This window comes from Gavia stellata, chromosome Z (genome assembly GCF_030936135.1).
Source record: "Gavia stellata isolate bGavSte3 chromosome Z, bGavSte3.hap2, whole genome shotgun sequence".
Taxonomy (NCBI): domain Eukaryota; kingdom Metazoa; phylum Chordata; class Aves; order Gaviiformes; family Gaviidae; genus Gavia; species Gavia stellata.
Window position 1 is genome coordinate 53937721 of NC_082637.1, and position 21524 is coordinate 53959244.

The 21524-nt window shown below is 39.4% G+C and overlaps 1 protein-coding gene across 2 annotated transcripts in view; it reads left to right on the forward strand.

Annotated features, from left to right (window-relative positions):
• The window catches only part of FBN2 (fibrillin 2), a 181319-nt gene that overhangs the window by 44334 nt on the left and 115461 nt on the right, over positions 1–21524 (forward strand). For both annotated transcript variants that reach the window (XM_059834298.1, XM_059834300.1), the window contains exons 7-9: positions 5279–5404; positions 18751–18876; positions 20894–21046. In XM_059834298.1, the coding sequence (XP_059690281.1) occupies positions 5279–5404; positions 18751–18876; positions 20894–21046 (405 nt within the window). The remainder of the gene's footprint in view (positions 1–5278; positions 5405–18750; positions 18877–20893; positions 21047–21524) is intronic.

Genomic DNA, 21524 nt, shown 5'->3' on the forward strand with positions numbered 1-21524 from the left:
AAAGGGAGAGACGAAGAATTTCTTCGTTCCACAAAATCATTGCCTTTACTTCCAACAGTCGAGACAGTCCCTTTTAGGCTCTGAGTACGGGTAATTCCTCCTGACCTAAATTCTGTGGTGTTTGCAGGTTGATAGCATGCTGTCTACTCTGTCCTGAATTATCAGACCACTCTACTGGAGGAAGGGACTGGATGTAGCACTTGATACTGTAGAGACACTGTTTACCTTTCCAAACTCCGTATTAGGGTACATTGTAGAAATAAGCTGCAGGATTTCACTACAGCTAGGTATGAAAATTTCAGAAAAAGGTGATACAGCAGTGTTGTTCACAGGAGGTCAGAAAAACCTCCAACAGTCGGTTAAAGTAGAAACTCTAGGAGGGAGCCAAGGGATATGCTGAAGAGACAAATGAGGACTGAGGTACTTGCTACTACACTGCAATACTTCAAGGAAATATAATCAACTCTTAAAATTTCTGTGCCAAATTCATCCTGGCAGAGAAAGGTGAATGGAGAGTTTAATCCAAATAGAAGGAGTAGAGGGTGGTAAATCTGTCAGTTGTGCATAGACAGAAGCTGCAAGGACGATAGTAGGTATGACTGCACAGAGATAAACTGTGAAGAAGAAAATAAAGGGGTAAAGGTGGAGCTCTGGGGGAGTGCTTCAAAAATTTTAACGAGAGAGGAGTATTAGCAACTCAGGAAACAGTTGTTCTCCAAATGTGGTAGCTCCTATCTGAGGAGGCTTCATTTAATGGAACAAAAAGGTCAGATGGGACTGGCATTAAATATTTTCTCTAAGGGTTTTAGGAACAAATACAGGGATCTGGCTTACGCTTTTCAATGCTTTTCTTTCTGCTGATGACATCAGATTTACAGAGACTTTTATTAAAGGAACACAAAACCCCTTGGTATTCAGTAAAACTGTATCTTTGTCACATGTCAGTTAGACCAGACTCACTCAGTCCGTAGTTTGAATGCTTGGCATTTTTGAAGTGAATGCTTACATCAGCAGATGGCATAGTTCAGGAGCTGATATGAACAAGTCGAAATCGGTAGAACTTGCAAGCCTTACTACTGGAAAATAGGTCATAATTTGAATATGCATTAGATGTCAGAGTGTGACAAGATGTAACTACTGAGTATGAAGTTGCTCCTACTCTTCACAGGATGGGCATGTTGCAATCTTAGTATATGTTAAATGGCTCTTTAGCACCTTTTCAGGATTAATGAGGTTCTTTAAGTAATGTGCTTGTGTAGAACATTATGGTAGTATTGTTATTTTATTATTACCATGAACAGCTTTTAAAAAATTAGAGAAGTAAAACCAATCAAAATTCAAATTTTTTGGGTTGTTTGGAGTTTTTTTTTCCCCAGCAGTTTCTACTCAGTCATTGCTTAAACAGGAATTATAGCTGTTCAGACATCCCTCTTCCCAAGAATTCAGGCAGGAGGAACTTAAATGTTCCACTTGAAAGTACTTTATTGCCATTGCTACACGACCTTAGGAATAGCATAATGACAGAAATCCTGTGTTGGATGTTTCCTCAGTTCCTCCCTGCATTCCTCAACAGTCCATTTCTCAGCTACACCCTTTCCCTTCAGAGAGTAATTTTTTTCACTAAGGAGAGAAAAATGGTCCTGGCTGAATAGCTTTTGAAAATATGAAGGTTCTTCTTCCTGATACCATTGCTGACACTGTTAAGTATATATAGCCGTTACAGGAGATAACATCCCAAAAAATCTGTTCTGGAGTAGGAATATACTGAATATTAAAGGCAGTGACGTGGACTGGACAAAAGAGAAAAGACAGATGAAGGTTCGAATTCACAATGAAGAGTGATAGATGAGAATTTTTAGATAATCTAGTGTTTAGAATTAATGTGTTTGGTTTACTGACAGTATTAATAGTGTCATCTAGGATCCCATCCTGCTGTCATGAAAATAAGTATTAAAACAGGGAAAACAAAAAGCTTAGTGTTATTTCTGTTGTATGTTTGTATTTCTGTTATCTAGGATGCAGAGGAGGAACCAACAGTTTTCCATTGTATTGACAACCAGCTTACTTTTTGGTTCCCACATGCCAAATCCATTGCAAAGAAACTCCCCATGCATACTATAAGTAGAATTCAAGAGAAAATTTGTATTTGGTTATTTTTATTTCTACCATTGTAAATAAAAAGTGCACTTTTCAAATTTGTGTATAAACTCTGAGAGGATTTATTTTTCCTGAGATTTTTGGTTCTTCAGAGTTTTTTCAGAAACAGTCTACTCATGATAAAGGGAAGCTGAATTTCGCTGTGTTTTCAAAGGTACATGTATAAAGTTAGCTGCGCAAATCATGCAGGCATTTTGCAGAGAAAACTCTGCAAAAGCGAAGAACCTTTTTCACTTGCTGGATATTATCAAGCGTATGAACACATGGAAACATTCTACCTAACCTGTCGCCTATTGAACCTCTGTATACAGAACTGTATCTAAAGAGTTATTAATCTTATTTTCTGTTTATGGCAAAAAGTTTATTGTGTTAATGTGGTTGGGGTTTAAAAACGTGTGTAAATGAATAATTAATAATGCTGAAGCTCCTGTGTGGCTTAGTCTGACTGTCAAAGGTATAAAAAAGTAGATAAAAATATGCTTCATTTCAAAGTTGCTGTACTTTCAGAAATAACTTTTAAAACCGCAGGATTGGAATTGAAAGAAATGAATGGAATCAATAGATCTTAAAATTTCGTTCACTTCAAGGCTTCAGTGATAGCTTTTCTGTTTCTGGAAAGTGTTCATTTCCTGCTGCTACTGCCATTAATTTACTATTACTTGGCATCTTTGACTTAGAAAACTGTGAAAGATACGCAGTGGTTATTTTTAACCACTGAGCTGCTGACACAGTTGGTTTAATTTAAATAAGCCTTAATAAATGACGTAAAGCACAGGCAGACTGTGTGTGATGAATGCATTTTGAGGCCCAAGGGTCAAAAGACAAACACTATACTAGTTTTACTTGGAAGGGAGCTACTGGGTGGGCTGGATGTGAATAAATAATGGAACCCATCTTTTGTCTAGGTGTTGCTAAATGATGTCCTAATTCCTTAAAATACTTCAGAGACAAAGGGTTTGCTTTCCAGTAAAACTAGATTGCAGCAAGCACCAGTTATTTAAAAGAAAGGTGCTTGCAGAAAGTTTATGCCTCTGATAGTCTTTAATCCATTTACAATCTACCCGTTGAAATTGGAAATGGTACTGTGCTGACTAAATCAGCACAGGTTCAGGAACTAAATGCAAACTTCTCCAGCAAATGTACTTAAAACCAAGTCCGGTGGTTAAAAAAAAAATAAAAGCCTTCTTCATTGACTATGAGCAGTTTTATCTCCTTAAATAAAAAAGCGAGGGAATGGACAAGGCCTCTATCATAGGTTTTGTCTATAGCACAAACACCAAGAGTAACAAAAACTGAGGAAGTACTATAATCCACAAACTCATGTGGAATGTCAGTGTCTTGTGAGGCCTTAGAGATAATGAACATCCTCCTGAAAAGGAGTACTATATTTTACTATTAATATGTTTGTGCTACCCTGTCTGTACCTTACTGTTCTCTACATTCATACTGGGAAAGAGCTGGTTGTGGAAGGAAGAAGGTAGAGAGAAAGAAAACGAACAAGGATGTGAAGAGGAAAGAGATTCTTTCTTCTGCATCTTAAATAAAGTTTACCAGCTGCTTCATTTAATAATGCATGTAAGCTAACAGGGAAACTGACTGAAAATGGAAAATAGGGTAATGGTTAAAATTTTTTGTTTATTTGGCACTAATGAAAAATCTGGGGGAAAAAAGATAAATATTTTTCCTAAAGGCTTTAAAAATATAGTAATCTTAAATAGGTACTTTAAGCATAATGGAGAAAGAAGTGAAATAAAATTGTGGTTTTTTAAAATAGACAGTGCACAGCTTTAACTCTGTAATTGAATTCTGTACTTAATTGGAATCCAAGAAGAGGAAATAGTATGAAATTGACCTGTGCACAGAAGAAACTCTTTGGAAGTCAGGTGGCTCCCTTTTCTACAACCTGCAAAGGGCACTTTCCTTTATTTCTATTTCAAAGTGTGGAGAGCTAACAAAATCAGTTGATTTTTGCCTTTTTTGTGAAAGGGCAAACTGTTTGACAAGAAATATTACTTGAAATCTCACAGAAGAGCTTCTGCAGGTTTTGGAACTAAACTTCCAAGCCTTCTTTCCTCTATGAACATTTGGATGCACGTGAAGTTTTGTTGTGAAGGCATGAATACGGTTGCTTAATTCTGAACTCTCCGGCAGAGAGAAGTTAACTAAACTTTTAAAAAGAGCTACTGAGAAGCTAAATACCTGCATATAATATGTATATTATGCACTAGTTTACAGTCTGTTCTCCCTTTCCTTGTGTACAAAGAATTTCAGTCTGCATTAGCACTGGTTGTTTTTCATAGGGGCCTCTATGATCCTTGCTATTACCTTAATTGCCCATTTGCACTTACACATTGATTGATGTGATAGTTTTGTATAAAAACCTGCAGAAATGCAGTATGTTTTTGTATACAAACAAATGAGCGTGGGGAACGAAAAAACCCAACACTATTTGAACTGGAAATAGCACATAATAAAATACAACAGGAGGTTACTGAAAGTAAGATGTATAGCAAAAATGCAATCTATTTTCTAAGAGCATTTATTTAACATTGACCATCCAGCCTAAAGAAATCTATGAAATTCTAGTCTTACTAGTTATGCAGATCATTTGCCATACAACTTATCCTGGCTGAATAACACCTATTTTCTATTGACTTGAGTAGTTTGACTTCTGTCTAGAAGGAATATCCTGCAAGAATTATATCTAGTTAAGGTGGACAGGAGGATAGTCCATATGTACAGGTAGACATCCTTTCAAAATAAGATTCTGCATTTTGTAATGGCTATATATAAGGAACAAGCTCAGGGTATGGTATACTAACAGTAAATTGTACAGATTTGACTTAAGTACACTTCTTAAATGTTTAAAGCTATGTAAGTCGTAAGTCAATACATGTAATACATTTTGAGCTTTTATGGAACTGGATACAACACAGATGAAGGTCTGAGTCATGTTGCTGCTGCTGTTGCCATATCTTATATTGGTGCTGAAGTAGAGAAATGTGCTGAGGTTTGCTGTGGTTATTTTTAAAACTAATTTCAGAGCTCTCTGTCTATTAGCAAAAGCCATGATGAAATTTTGTATCTTATGTCAAGTAATCCTTCTTTTTTGTCTTTGTAGATGTTGATGAATGCCAGGCTATCCCTGGAGTCTGCCAAGGAGGCAACTGCATTAATACAATAGGTTCATACGAGTGCAAGTGTCCTGCTGGTCACAAACAGAATGAGGCAACTCAAAAATGTGATGGTAAGTGATGTTGTCAGAGAATATAACCTAAAAAGTGGTTAAGTAAAGCATTAGAGTACTTTAGTAATGAAAGAAAAGGTTCTGAATAGTTACAGTGTCTGATCTGAACAGATGTAACATCATTGTATTGTGCTTTTTGTTTCTTCTTCATAGCATCATCTGTTTCTACTTTGCTGTTCATATTTTGCATTGGCTGTTTTCTTCTGTCTGACTTGTGTGGGTAAAGACAGTGTTTATCCTGTTTCAAAATTTAGAACTATTGATAAAGAGTTCACCTGTGAGCAGCATGTAACTGCAACTGAGTTACTAGGATCGTGTTTGTTTTCCAAAAAATGTCCAAAATATTCTAGTACAGGTAGGTATTTTCAGCCTACTGACTACAGCGTGAAAAGCAAATGTGGCAGTTTTGGTGATGGATGTTAGAAATTACTGGGGAAGTAAAAAATACACAGGAAATGTCCTTTTTTTAGATGGAAAATCAAATAGACCATGTTTAATAAACGTAGTTTAATAAACATAGACCATGTTTATTCAGTAAACATTTTGATACAATTAAGAGCAGCAATTCTGTATAGTTTAAAGTAATGCAATAGAAAATGCCTGAGTTTTTGTGGGTTTGATGAAGACTTCAGTGATTTGAGTGAATTTGCCATGCCTTTGAAAGAAATCAGAACTCTCAGACTTCATCCCAACCAGTGTGTACCTTCACATTCAAGTTACACAGATAAGAGGACTGCTTGTTCAGGCTTTGGCTTGTGGTTAAGTGGCAATTTAAGTATGCTACCAAATTACATTATACTCAGTATTCAGTTACAAAAGAATACATGGCTTGTAGCCAATTTTGGAAGTCGTCTCAAGAGTTTTCCTTAGTTTTGCCTACAATACAGAATACACAGAAAAATTAAGTAATACAGTCAGTTTGAAAATCACATTTTGTAAGTGAAAATGTTGCATCTGGTGTTGTTGCAAGCAATACCGAACAGTAAGTAAAAAAATACCCAAAGGTATTTTTCTCTGGTCCTGTCCTCCACCTTATTCTGTTTTTTTTATGTTGACTAGTTTCAATTTCTGCTCAATACACAACAATATTACTGTCATGAGTTTTTCTAGGGGAAACCTGGCTGTATCTTGTTAAAAACGTTCAAGAAACAGTTTGCAAGAAATAGAGCTGCAATCATAGACATAGAGCTTTTTTTTACCATGGTTGAGAAGAAATAGAAGCAGCTTCTGTATGTGTCTGTGTGCACGTGCACGTGTATTTATCTACCTAACTGTATACAAGAGCGTACTGATAGGTATCCAGCCTATGCACAAAGGTTTAGGGCTTGGCAGGAAGCAATCAAGTTCACAGGGCAAGCAGGTCCATTTGAACCATTTTAGAAGTAAGAGAACATCGGGAGCCTTTCTGAGACACTGGGAAAAAGAATCTCTTCATACCATGAAGGCAATATAACAGTATGGCACCATCTCCACAGCCTTCTGCAGAATCGAGGGAGAAACCAGAAGACACCAAGTGGAGTGAGGAATCCTACAAAAGAAGATGACTGAAAGGGAAATTTGTAATCAGAGCCACTTTTTTTGGGAGAATTAAATCCAAGGCATTTCATCTACCCTGTGCTGCGTAGCAACCTGTGAGGAACAGAGCTAAGCATAAAGTGGGCGTAAAGTGAGCATGAAGTAAAATCTGTCATTTTTTGTGGGAGACAGAGGGGGAATGTAACCATAGGCAAGAAGTGGTGGGATTTTTCTTGCCAAGGAGGTGAACAGGAATGAGTGGTTGGGTAGGATACAAGAGATTTGTAGGCCCTCAATGAGGCACCAGCATATAGGAAGGATAATTGTGGTTAGAAGAAAAGGAGGAGGGCAGTGTGCTTTGTTTTCCCTTCACAAGAGCCCTCCTTCGGGCTTGCCCACGTTGGAAAAAGTGCAAAGGAGGTAACTAAGACCATATATCCACTGCTCCTGCTGTTTTTAGGAAAGGACGTCATGCTTATCAGCTTGTGACCCTTTACTTGGCTTCTTTCTCCTCTCCATCTATGTGGAAAGAAGCCCAAAGGATGAAGAATCCCTTACCATTCACTGCTAACTGCAAAGACCCCAGCTGCTCTTGGAATTGCCTGCCACTCGATCACTGGTTCTTAAAATTGTAAATTCTTCTTTATTTCCTTACTGAGTAGCAGTGGTGAAGGGTGGGGGGGCATTAGTAATAGATGAATCAGAATGCAAAGTACGAAGATGTATAGTAGTAGTCGAACACCACTTGCTTTTTTCTGATAATGGACTCTGATCATTTGGAAAGGTAAATTGGCAGATATCATTAACAATTACATGCAACTTAGTTTATGACTAAGTTTATATAACAATGTCTGGCACTACTGTCAGGTCAGACATGGTGCCGTACTGATGTGGATATATCATTTGCGCACTGGAGCTAACTTGTATCTTACCAGCTCAGAGCACAGGCACAGTGAATATAATAGCTACCTATACCCACCTTAAATCTGACATATACCGGACATGATTTAATTTTGTTAATATCTTAATGCTGTCATTAGCTGCTAATGCAGCTAATGCTGTATTTCTGCAATGGTTACACAACGTTTAGGAAGTGAATAAGCATCTACTGTTTGCAGTTGTCTTTGCATAACTGGCTGTTTTTACCATCATTTTGTGTTATGTGGGATGTCAAACAATAAGTACAGCTAACATGATTTTGAAAAATTCTGGCAATACAGTTTATCTTTCAGCAGAATTCAAGCTTAAGTTTATTGAGCAACACAATGTAAAGTATACAAAATTCAAAAACATTTTCTTGTAATTATACCATTAAGTATAAACAACTATCAGAAAAAAAAAATTGCAAATGTTGGTTGTTTTCCAAAATGTAACTGTGATGCCTCACTTGAAAGAGTGGATTTGAAAATGTTAGAACTATAATCAACTCATCATTTCAAAGCTGAAGCAAAACCAGCTGTAATTGCTAAACAAACATACTGTGTTTGATCGTGTATGCAATGTATAGATTAGACATGTATGCTTTGTTGTTACTCATCTTGGATTTGTGTTGTCAGTTGCAAGACATTTCATTGGAAGGCTTTTATTCAAATTGGTATTCCTTGAATTACATCTGTTTATTTTGTCAGGACTGTTTCAGCTTGAGACTGTTTAGAACTTTATGGTATTAAATGCAGTGATAACTTTAATGTTAGAGAGTAACTTTTATGGTTTTTGATGGATGATTACTTATCCTTGTTCATTAGAAGTGCACTTGGTTTTTTGATTCTCTCAATGATGGTGTATTTATTATTATTCCATGGGAGTTGTACAGCAGGAGTAGGGCAATAGTGCTTTTGAGGTGTTAGTCCTAAAAAAAGGCATTTCTAATGTGATAAATATATCATCAGAGCAAAGACAGCATTTGGATATCTGTTATGATGGACTACTGTCTCAGTTCAATAAATGAAGTCCCTGTTCTGGTGATGTCTGTAATCTGCCCATGGCAGTGCTCATGTTTTACTGCTGTTAACACTGGAAGAGCCCTATGTGAAGGAGACCTGATACCTCCTCTCAGGCAAGGATGCAGTTAAAATACATCAAATAAATGTTTTTATAGAGATCCAAAATATGCTGGTCATTTTGTATATGCTGTGTTTCTGCCTGGCATCTGCAGTCCACTTTTGATGCCATAAGGAGAAGTTATTCAGTGGTATGTTTCCTTCCTTCTGAAAACAGTAATTAAAGCATTCTTTGCATTCTGCTTCTTTAACCTATCATCTAAAGCTTAGATGATAGGTTAATTGTTAAATTGGCTTTAATTGTTAAAATGTGATTCAACAGTTCTCCCTGATAGTTTCCACAGGAAAAGGTTAATGTATTTTTAACACATATCTGCTTAAAAATCTGTGATGCTTATGGGACTGTGCATAATAGAAGTGAAACATCATCTGCAGTCTGAAATATTTGCTGTTCTTTCATAGTTCAGTAATCAATGGGTTTTAATTTCCAGCTTTGTTGGCAGCCTGCTGCAGAACAGGTCATATGCTCTGGCTTTGTTTCTTCTAAGCCGCTGCCACTTCTGTCTGTGGCAGAAGTTAGGTACTAATTAGTCCCTGGTCACAGCTTCCCCAGTAGCTTCCCTAGTCACATAATTCACAGGGAATTATGTAGATAACAACTCGCAGTGCACAGTATGTACCATTTTTTTCTGGGAAAAAAATCATAATGAAACTGTTACTTATCCATTTGCATATGATTCATAGCCAAAGTGGTAATGCCATAATTATACCAGCATAATACCATGCTTACATTATTCCAAGAATGGAGCAGAGAATGAAAGCCATGGTATAGTTTTGTTCAGTCTTTTTTTTTTAATAAAGGCTTTGAGAGTTCATAATTTCTCAGTGTGAGATTTATAGGATAAAACTGTAGCCAGTCCTTCAAACAATTACACTTTCAGTTAGTGGGACTGGTCATTTGAGTGAAGTTATATTGTTTATATATATGGATTGGGCCATTAGGAAGAATATAAGGAATTGGTCTCCTATGAGTTAGAACCTGCGTACAGAGAAATTTTTTAATAGACACTGCATTGTTTTAATGATTATTTTTTTTTTTTGTTTAAAACATTATGTGGAAGTGACGTAGTATGGAGTATTCTGCTCACTCCTTTCCCTTCTTTAAGTATGGAAAACCAGATCAAATATTACTTGCTGGCTACAAAGGACAAGATCCAAGTTGGAGTCAGTAACCAGGCAAGGCTCCAGTGTTCAGAGGCAGAGACTGGAATCTTACACTAACTATTCAGACCTTCTTTATTTAACAGCAAGTCTTCTACTTAGGAAGGAGGGATTTGAGATCCCCTGCTATATTCTTTGCCCTTAAACATCCAGATGTATTTTGTGGGTTAGGTTTTTTCCTCCTGTTGTTCTTCCTGGAAACAATAGCTATTGTTAGAATAAGTAGGAAGGTTCATGTTGTGCTTTTTGTGCCATAATGGATTTTGCTAGAACTATGCTAAGCAATAAACATTGCTTTGCTAGGCTATTTGCTTGCATTACATTTCATGTTTCTTTTTTTAAAAAAAATCAGTAAAAAGGCATATATTCAGATTTTCAGATTTATTTTGAGCCTCAGATTACAGTTTACTGACACTGACCTTTCAGAAGTTAACAGCAATTGTGTATCAGTAAAGAGGGTTTAAAGGATTTCCAAAGCACATGAGAACAACTTATATGTGTAACTGTGTGTCTATGCCCTCATGTGTAGAAATGTAGCTAGCTAGCTTAGGCTGTTTGGGAAAATATAACCTTTAAAATTAATCCCACTCAGGCTTCAATGTTACTGATATTATTTATAAGCTTTTCTGTATTCCTGATTTATAGACTTTCCACAGTAGTCAGGACAACTCCTTCCACTACTGAGCAAGTCATGGAAGGATTCAAGGAATGGGTACAGAACTGAAAAAATTTGGAAAAGGCCATTACAGGGGTTGTACCAAATTCCAGATATCTGGAGCACTGGAGCCATGTCTTAACTAAACAAAAGAAAACCCCGAACCCTTCTCTTTTTTGGCCTAAAAGTTTTGATCTACAATATATTGAGTTTTCATTGTCTTTTTAGGAATGAAATTCTGTTAATTTTTAGGATATTTTCTTCCAGAATGAATGGAACTTACATCTATGGGTTGTTCACAGGTGGATTCTGTGTAGATAAACTGAGAGGAGAAATAAGCTTTCAGTTGTGCTTGCTGGTTTACATAAGAGGTGGACTACTACTTATTAGTACTTCAAGGTTCTAATAAATGTGTTCTGTTTACTCTTCTTAAATTGAAAATACAGCATACTCTTTGACTAAATGTAGTTAGTTATGACACCCTTTACAGTCAAAGGTACTCTAGGAGGTAGGATGCCTCTGATGCTCTTCCAAAAAGAGATGTTGCTGTACTGTTGACATCAAAGGGCTAGGACTATATGACACAGGCTAACTCCTTTTTTTTTTTTTTTTAAATGTGGCACCAAAATGCAAAGAACCTTTTAAAAGGAACAGTTCTATTTCTGGTTTTCTGGCTTTAATGTATAATTATTTCATTACACTGTGTGTTATTTGTATTTGATACTACCAGGTATTACTATAGACTAAAACTATTTTCAGGGAACCCTTTTTCAGAACTCAGCAGTTGAGAGCCCCTTTTGTGGTACTTTTAATTCAGTTATTCATAAAATCTTGCTTACTCTAGCAGTAAAAGTCATGAATTCTGTATGACAGGTAGCCAGGCTGGGGTTTTTTGGCAGAAGCTCACCTATTAATACTCACACCTGTAAAGTTTATGCCACGCATTTAAATTGGTTCTCACATTGAGACTGGCTTTCTCATCTCGTGTGCAACATTGGAACCGCAGCCATTCACGCCACCAGTCTTTTTCACCCTTAAGACAGCATCTCCTCTTACTATCTTTGGAGCATTTTCCACAAGACCATTAATTTATGTATTTTGGAGGGGGAAAGGGAGGAAATTGAGTAACTTTTTCAATCAGCCATCCTAAAAATAGCTCTTCCTGAGGTAAAGTCTCAGAATTTCCAGTCAGAGGTAACAGAGACCTTGTTGAAAGAATTGCACATGCAAGAACCAGGGACGGGGAAGGAGAGACTCAAAAACTAGTGAAACAAAAAATCTACTGACTTGGTACTGCTCCAGTAAGTAAGAATACTATTCTTCCACAAGGGTTCTCCATGTTAATTGGTTAAAAAAATGTTTTTCCCTCCACGTGGAGCAGACTGTGGAGTCTTCCTTCCACTCTGGTCACTGCCCAGATTTCAGCAAGGTACTTCCTCCCTTCCCAGCTCCCTGCCATTCTTGGACAAGAGCCCTAGACAGTGTAAAACTCCTGTGCACGTAGCCAGGTGGGAAGGATGGTCGATATTCTGCAGCTTTGCAGAAGTGGCTAACTACTTCCTTTCCATGTCTTTCACATGCCAGCGCTACAAATGGCACCTACTCATTACCTCAGTGGGCTTTGTACTGTTTAGAATTTGTTTTCCGTTGGTAGAAGATCAGGTATTGTGTTCTTGTAATTAAGATTACTGCCTTTAAAGTAGCAGATACCTGTGCCAAACAGAGTGAAAATGAAGGGCAAACTTTCAGTTTTCAAGTGCCTGCTGGTTTTAGCAGTCAGATTTTTATAGATTCATTTTGCTTGTGGTTTTTTTTTCCTTATGTATAGTAGCTGCTGTTGTACCTCACTTATCAAAAAAAAAAAAAAGAAAGAAATGCAATGAAACCTACAAGATTTAGGACCCACTCTCTAAGAGAGTGACTGAATGAAACATGTATTTTGAAAATGCTATGTAACTAGTTCCTAGCACAGGGATTCTTAAATACAACTTGCTCGCGTATCACTGGTGGCTGTTGCTATCAGCTTTGTGCCATCCTGTTTGTGTGTACAGCATTTGCATCTTCAGACAGTATTTCCACGCTGGTAAACTGTGATCACCATGCTGGTGATATCTTTATGAAAGTCTGGGTGCCTCTGAACTTTAGAATTAGTCTTGGAATTTATTTTTGGGACCACTACAGTAGTGATGAAAAAGGGTATTGTCATACTAGGCAGAGAGGAACACTGAAAGGAACAGGAAAATGCACCCGAATAACACATGGCTCAGAGGCTGGTGCCGTCAGAGGAATTTGGGGTTTTTTGGCCACGGGGCAGTTTACACGGCACTGGGCCTGCTGGCAGCAGATGGAGTTCAGCTATCCCCAAGGGAGAAAAGGATTCTGGCATATGAGTTGGCGAGCCTCATCAAGAGGGCTTTAAACTAGAGTAGAAGGGGGAAGGGGATGAAACCAGGCTGCCTAGAGATGAGCCTAGGGGTGGCATGCCGATGTTGGGGGCAAAATCGAAATTGATAGCCCAGCTCAAGTCCATCTACTCCAACACACACAGCATGGGCAGCAAACAGGAGGAGCTGGAAGCCGTTGTGCAGCGGGACAGCTATGACGTCGTCGCCATCACAGAAACACGGTGGGACGACTCGCATGACTGGCGTGCTGCGATGGATGGCTATAAGCTGTTCAGGAGGGATAGGCAAGGAAGGAGAGGCGGTGGGGTGGCTCTGTATGGTAGGGAGTGTTTTGATTGTCTAGAGCTCAATGATGGTGACGACAAGGTTGAGGGCTTATGGGTAAGGATGAGGGTGAAGGCTAACAAGATGGATATCCTGCTGGGTGTCTGTTATAGACCACCCAACCAGGATGAAGAAGCTGATGAAGCGCTCTGCAAGTGACTGGCAGAAGTCTCACAGTCGCAAGCCTTTTTTCTCGTGGGGGACTTCAACTTCCCGGACGTCTGCTGGAAGTATAACACAGCAGAGAGGAAACAGTCCCGGAGGTTCCTGGAGTGTGTGGAAGATAACTTCCTGACACAGCTGGTAAAGGAGCCTACCAGGGGAGGTGCCCTGGTTGACCTGCTGTTTACAAACAGAGAAGGACTGGTGGGACAGGTGATGGTCAGAGGCCGTCTTGGGCTTAGCAATCATGAAATGATAGAGTTCTCACTACTTGGTGAAGTAAGGAGAGGGGGTCAGCAAAACCACTACCATGGACTTCCGGAGGGCAGACTCTCAACCTGTTCAGGACACTGGTTGAGAGGGTCACTTGGGAGACGGTCCTGAAGGGCAAAGGGGTCCAGGAAGGCTAGGCCTTCTTCAGGAAGGAAAACTTAAAGGCGCAGGAGCAGGCAGTCCCCATGTGCTATAAGAAGAGCTGGTGGGGAAGATGACCAGCCTGGCTGAATGGGGAGCTTTTGCTGGGACTCAGGAAAAAAAGGAGTTTATCACCTTTGGAAGAAGGTGAACTGAAGAAGGCAACTGAAGAAGAATACAAGGATCTCATTAGGTCATGCAGAGAGGGAATTAGAAAGGCAAAAACCCAGACAGAGCTCAATCTGGCCACAGTCATAAGGGATAACAAAAAAAGTTTTTACAAACACGTTAACAACAGAAAGAGAGCCAAGGAGAATCTCCATCCTTTATTGGATGCAGGAGGGAACATTGTCACCAAGGATGAGGAAAAGGCTGAGGTACTTAATGCCTTCTTTGCCTCAGTCTTTAATAGCCAGACCAGGTATCCTCAGGGTATCCAGCTCCCTGAGCTGGAAGACAAGGACAGAGAGCAAAATAAACTCCCCGTGATCCAGGAGGAAGCAGCTGATGACCTGCTGTGCTACCTGGACACACACAAGTCTATGGGGCCTGATGGTATCAACCCAAGGGTGCTGAGGGAGCTGGCAGAGGAGCTTGCTAAGCCACTCTCCATCATTTATCAGCTGTCCTGGTTTAAAGGGGAGGTCCCAGGCCACTGGAGGCTTGCCAACATGATGCCCATCTACAAGAAAGGCCAGAAGGAGGATCTGGGGATCTACAGGCCTGTCAGGCTGACCTCGGTGCCGGGGAAGATTATGGAGAGGTTCATCTTGAGGGCGCTCACGGGACACGTGCAGGACACCCAAGGGATCAGGCCCAGCCAGCACGGGTTCATGAAAGGCAGGTCCTGCTTGACCAACCTGATCTCCTTGTATGACCAGGTGACCCACCCAGTGGATGAGGGAAAGGCTGTCGATGTTGTCTACCTGAACTTTAGTAAAGCCTTCGGCACTGTCTCCCACAGCATTCTCCTGGAGAAGCTGGCGACTCGTGGCTTAGACAGGTGCACTCTTCACTGGGTAAAAAACTGGCTGGATGGCCGAGCCCAGAGAGTTGTGGTGAATGGAGTCAAACCCAGTTGGCGGCCGGTCACAAGCGGAGTCCCCCAGGGCTCAGTTTTGGGGCCGGTCTTGTTTAATAACTTTATCGGTGATCTGGATAAAGGGATCGAGTGCACCCTCAGCAAGTTTGCAGATGACACCAAGTTGGGCGGGAATGTTGATCTGCTTGAGGGTCGGAAGGCTCTGCAGAGGGATCTGGACAGGCTGGATGGATGGGCCGAGGCCAATTGTATGAGGTTCAACAAGGCCAAGTGCCGGGTCCTGCACTTTGGTCACAACAACCCCAGGCAATGCTACAGGCTTGGGGACGAGTGGCTGGAAAGCTTCCCCGCAGAAAAGGACCTGGGGGTGTTGATGGACAGCCGGCTGAATATGAGCCAGCAGTGTGCCCAGGTGGCCAAGAAGGCCAACGGCATCCTGGCTTGTATCAGAAATAGTGTGGCCAGCAGGAGTAGGGAGGTGATTGTGCCCCTGTACTCAGCACTGATGAGGCCGCACCTCAAATACTGTGTTCAGTTTTGGGCCCCTCACTACAAGAAGGACATTGAGGTGCTGGAGCGTGTCCAGAGAAGGGCGACGAAGCTGGTGAGGGGTGTGGAGCACAAGTCTTATGAGGAGCGGCTGAGGGAACTGGGGCTGTTCAGTCTGCAGAAGAGGAGGCTGAGGAGAGGCCTCATCACTCTCTACAATTACCTGAACAGCAGTTGCAGAGAGGTGGGTGTTGGTCTCTTCTCCCAAGTGACTAGTGACAGGACAAGAGGAAATGTCCTCAAGTTGTGCCAGGGCAGGTTCAGGCTGGATATTAGGAAAAATTTCTTTACTGACAGAGTGGTGAAGCATTGGAACAGGCTGCCCAGGGAAGTGGTGGAGTCACCATCACTGGAGGTGTTCAAGGGATGTGTGGACATGGCATTGTGGGACATGGTTTAATGGGCATGCTGGTGTTAGTTGATGGTTGGACTTGATGATCTTACAGGTCTTTTCCAACCTTAATGATTCTGTGTTTTCCTTGAGATCGAAGGTGAGCTTCAAGGGATGGTAAAATAAGAGCATTTTCTTGCATGAGCATCCAGTGACTCTGCCATCGGGAAGGTTTCACTTTCCAGAAAAAGTAAGCTCTGCCTACAGAGTCCTCATTTCATCCAATTTTCTTGCTTGTCTTTTTGATGTGATGTTTCAGACTGTGTGTATATACAGAAGATAGTATTCATGTTTAAAAGATTGAGAGGTGTGAAAGAGCTGTACTGCATGAAAGATCTCAACAAGGCATGCAGCCAGTTCCAGTTCTGTTTTCATTTACACACATGGTTTCATTTCATTGGGTTAAATCAGATGGTAAGCAGTTCACCTCATTATATATATTGTCTTTAATATAGTAAATTAATGTAAGATATCAGAAATTTCCTTGGGAATTGTTTGGTTTTGATTTATACCATCATTTGGAATTCTGGAATCTCTGCAGTGGGTAACTACGAAGTCTTAAGTGAAAGCATTGTTCCTTAGAAGTGTTTTGATTTAGCAAAAATTACACTTTCTTTTGTATGTAATTGAACAAATGTCTAAAATGTGGGGAATAGTTGTCATAAATTTGTAACTATCTTAATATAGAATTTAAACTTTTTGGGTCCTCTGAAATGCTTAAATAACCTTATTAAAAAGAAAAAATTTCATTTCCTCTGATTCTGCTTCATAGTGTAAAACAAACGACAAGGGCCACAGGATGCTTGTATGTATGAACTAGTTAGGAAGTTTGAAGACATGTTGCCTGTAAGATAAATTGTCTTTTCTATGATGACACTCCAAATGACATGCCAGTGGGAAAGGGATTGTTTTATTCATACCTTCACTTTCCAAAGATCAGTTTTCACATTCCTAGTGGCCTTGTGGCAAAACTTAATTTTCCTTTCAGTACTTGAATGTCCTCTGTAGATTCATATCTAAAGGGAGTTCATGTAGACCTTCCCATAGCGAGGAGTTACATTTTTAATGTAGTCCCTGTGCACGCCAGATTTCTTTGGCACGCTTCCTTTTGTTTGAGTTTTCAGTGTGGAGAACGTAGCAAGGGAAGAAGCAAAGTATTCATCACATAAAAGCCTCCTAAGAAATAACACCTGCTAAAGTTTATTTCTCAGGTAGTCATTCATCTCAAGAGAATTTCTAGAGTGACAGGTCCAAGGAAATGATAGGTCTGTGTAAAAGTGCAAGGAATGGTCTTTCTTACAAGGAATGTGAAGACATTCACAGTGTCATCACAAGATAATTTCTGTCATATGCTCTTTCTGATCCTTCTCCTGTGTTATTTGACATGAGTCCGTCTGTGTTCAACAGTCTGATTTTTTTTGTTCTGATTTTTGTTTTGCAGTATGAAAGCTAATTGAAATTAATACTGCATCCAGATTTTTACAAGCAAGTTAAGCCAAAGTCTTGTAACTATGTCTACTTGTGGTATCAAGCCACGCAAAACCTCTGGTATCATATGATTCCAACTGGAAAACATAACTCTCTCAAGCCAGTTAGAAAGTTGGCCCACGTTTCCCATGTTTTCTCAGAATGCCTCCCATGTTAAACCTGGGTCACAGTTCACATTCACTGAAAGCCACTCGAAAAGCCACTCGAAAAGCCAAAGAGGTCGCTTAAAAGCAAAATTAGGTTACTAAAATTACCTAAAAATATTCCTATGTCTAAAGATTGTCACAATTGTAGAATTAAGTTGTTACTTAAAATGGCTCATTTGTATAAATGGTCATGACATAGTCTTTACTCTCATGCCGTTCTACCCACTTGTATTTCTTCCATTCCAGTTTGCTCTGATGTGCTTCACATCTCTAACAATATAGTCAGTCTGCTTCCCTCTATTGCTTCTCATTTCCTCAGCTCCTCATTTTGCTCCCAATTTGGGCTGGGACAGCACACGGTGCTCTCAGTCCTGCTGCCAAGTGCCCTAGCAGCCCCTTGTTACATACAGCAGCTCATTCATCAGCTTCATGACATCTCACTTCACATGTGTTTACATACAAAATTGTTTCAGTGTTCAGATGAGACCACTGCTTTTAATTAGCAGAAACATTTGAATGGATTAAAAATATCTGAAAAAAAGTAAAAATGCAACATTTGGTCACATTTGAAGAGCTTGGCCAAAATTCTTGTTTACAGTTGGAGTATTAGAAGGCCAGAAAGCAGACAGATCTGATGAGCAATATTTCTGTGGTCACAGAAACCCAGAGCTGTCATGCTTGTCTGCTGTACCTTCCTTCTTCCTTCAGCTCAAAAGCAGGATGCCTATTTTGGTATTGCACTGTAGCTGTTGTGTGCTTCCAAGAGATGGCACTCAGTATGTGTCATTTAGAGGAAATCCCATAGTGCTGTCACATACTCTGCGACTTGAAGTGGTGCACCCGTTGAACATATAAGGAAAGCCTCCATTAGATGGCAGACAAAATTATTTGCAGTGTGCAAAACTAACAATATGTTATTCAATGTGAGCTGAGTAACAACTTCATTTCAGAAAAGCTCTCTTTCCTTCTTTTTAATACAATATGTTCAAGTGCTCTGCTAATTATCCTATCTATGTCCTTCCCTTTTTGGATAGATATTGATGAATGCAGCATCATCCCAGGAATCTGTGAAGGTGGTGACTGCTCTAATACCGTGGGAAGTTATTTCTGCATCTGCCCACGGGGATATGTCACATCCATGGATGGCTCCCGCTGTATTGGTAGGTATTCCACCCTGTAGGCTTTTAGAGCTCTCAAGGCTATTAAGGCAATTTATACACCACAGCAGCAGAACTTCTGTCCCAACCATCTGGCAATCCCTCCTGCCCCAGGACCTCACTATATGCTAGCTCACTTGTATCTCTGATCCAGCTACTTAAAATTCGTAACATCCTCCTCTGATGATGATTGCCACTGCAGCCATCTTTATGTAGATAGTAGATCCCTCTGTGTCAACAGTATTGTAGCCTGAGAACTCCTGTCTGAGATATGGATCTTCTTAGGCAAAAAGCCATTAATATCTCTCTGTTGTCCAGGCTAACATAGGAAATGTTAATTATATTTGTTTCTTTAACCTGCATCTGATGAAACCAAAAGCTAAGCTCACTTTGGTTCTAACAGAGCAAACATTTATCCTTCCTTGGTATTTGAAGTTCGATCTCACATAGGTTAATTTAGTCTTTAGACACCAATATAAGGCACATACACAAACTCAGAAGGCATTAAGTATTGTATGCTGAGGTGCGACTAATTTGGCTGGAACAGATAATAAACCAAATATTAGATTTCAGTGGATTGCAGCTTCTACAGGACAATTTATTTAGAACCTGTTTCTATTTTGTAAAAAGGATGTATGCTTATTTTCACATGTGGTTATTTCTTTTATACAGCTGCACGTGTCAAATATATGGTATAAACCATTCTGAGGAATTAGCTAAAAATACTGCATACCATGTGTAAAAAACATTAACAGTTGCTAATAATAGTGTCTTTTCTAGATCTCATGTGGTGGTTCTTATTTCAAACGTCTCAAAGCACTTTGTTATCATGTTGGGAAAGGGATGAAAATCCTGAAGGGATTTCTGAATTACAGATAAATTATGTAAGCCAGTAGCAACACAAGACCTACAAGTGATTTCTCATGGATAATTTTTTGTACAATGCCAGCTTTTGTTATCCAGGTTCATCTGAGGAATGCCAGACTTCAAATATATTGTGGCTAGCCTCAGGAATACTGAGAACCTATGATTTCCAATGTGATCAAAATTTCTATGGATTTTGGCAGTTTTACAATCTGGTTTCTATAGTCAGCTCCCAAAACCAATTGCACTCAAATCACATGCCCTAGTTTGCTAAGGCAGGCCCTTATGTCACAGAGCCTCCTTCCCTTAAATGAACATATGTCTGAAAGTTCTTGTGCTCTCAAATGTTTATAGTATTGGAATATAATTTGTATACTCTAGAAGTATAATTTCTCCTTTACTTAGGAGAAAAGTGAAGAATGTAATCCTTATTAATACAAATTAATCTATTCTTCTCAGTTTAAGATAGATACTTGCTTTTAGGCAAAATTTCAGGATGTGCTGAGTTACTGTAACTAGTACCATGTCTTTCCAAATTCATTGAGCTTTTCTCCTAGTCAGCATTCAGGAGTGTGACGATAAAAGATCTAGGATGTGTCGCTGAAGGAACTAGAGTATAACAACACTGACATATTCATATAGAGTAGTTTTCACATGGCGCTACTAAAAACACTGTTGTACATTCAGCCTACTGAGCAGAGCAGACTGGATAGCATTTCTTCAGTCAGATACATCTACGCCAAGGGAAAATTCATTAAATGAATTTACTGATGTTGCAGTTGTTACATGGAAAGTCTCAATTTTTGTCATAGCAGGCTTTCTTTATATTTGTATCTAATTTCTATTTGTATTGCTTCATGTCTTTTGTATCATCCATATTTCCTGTTAGCTTGAGCAGACTTTAAGATTGCATGTTGGATTAATGCAAGGCTAGTGTCACTGCAAATATGTGATCCTGCAGTAAACCAAATGTGGAATGCATTGGTGCTTTTCACTTCAGATAATTATTGGGTGTGTTTTGGGGTATTTTTGGGTTTGTTTTTTTTTTTTAATACAACTTTTTAAACATTTTAGTCCTTACATGAACTGAATAAGGGAAAGTGATTTTGAGAGTTCATGTTACTATTTTTGGTTTTCTTTTTAAACTAACTTCCAGATCAGAGGGCAAGTACATGTTTCTCCAACATAGTGAACGGCCGCTGTGCACAGGAACTTCCCGGTAGGTTCACCAAAAGGCAGTGCTGCTGTGAGTCTGGCCAGTGCTGGGCCATTGGGTCTGTTCCAGAGATGTGTCCTGTCAGGGGATCTGGTGAGTGTATTTTTGGTTGGTTGGTTTGTTTTCTCCTTCTTGCTGTCCATTCTAGTTGGGATGGAGGTCACTGGAATATTATAAACTGCTGTAAAATGTAGGCTAAATGGAAAAAGAAAGTCAGGAATTACATTATTATTAATTCTTGTGTTTTTAATACTGATGTTACCATCTGTGAACCATTTTTTTTCTGGTCCATGAATGTTGGGACTAGTTTCTTCAACATCCTTTTGTTGACTTTGGAAATAGTTCTTGGGAAAGGGGAAAGATTTTGTGGTCAAGCTCAAAGAGGAAATGACTCTGAGGGTCCATAGTTCTTACAAATTTAAAGGAACAGCTGCTCTCTTGTTCCATTAAATTTTGAGTTGCTTTGAACTAGAAATGCATTAGTATTTCATTTATTCTTTCAACTCTGCTCACAGAACAATAGTCCACATCCCTGGTGAAATGTATTTTCAGTTTATCTATATCGAGATCT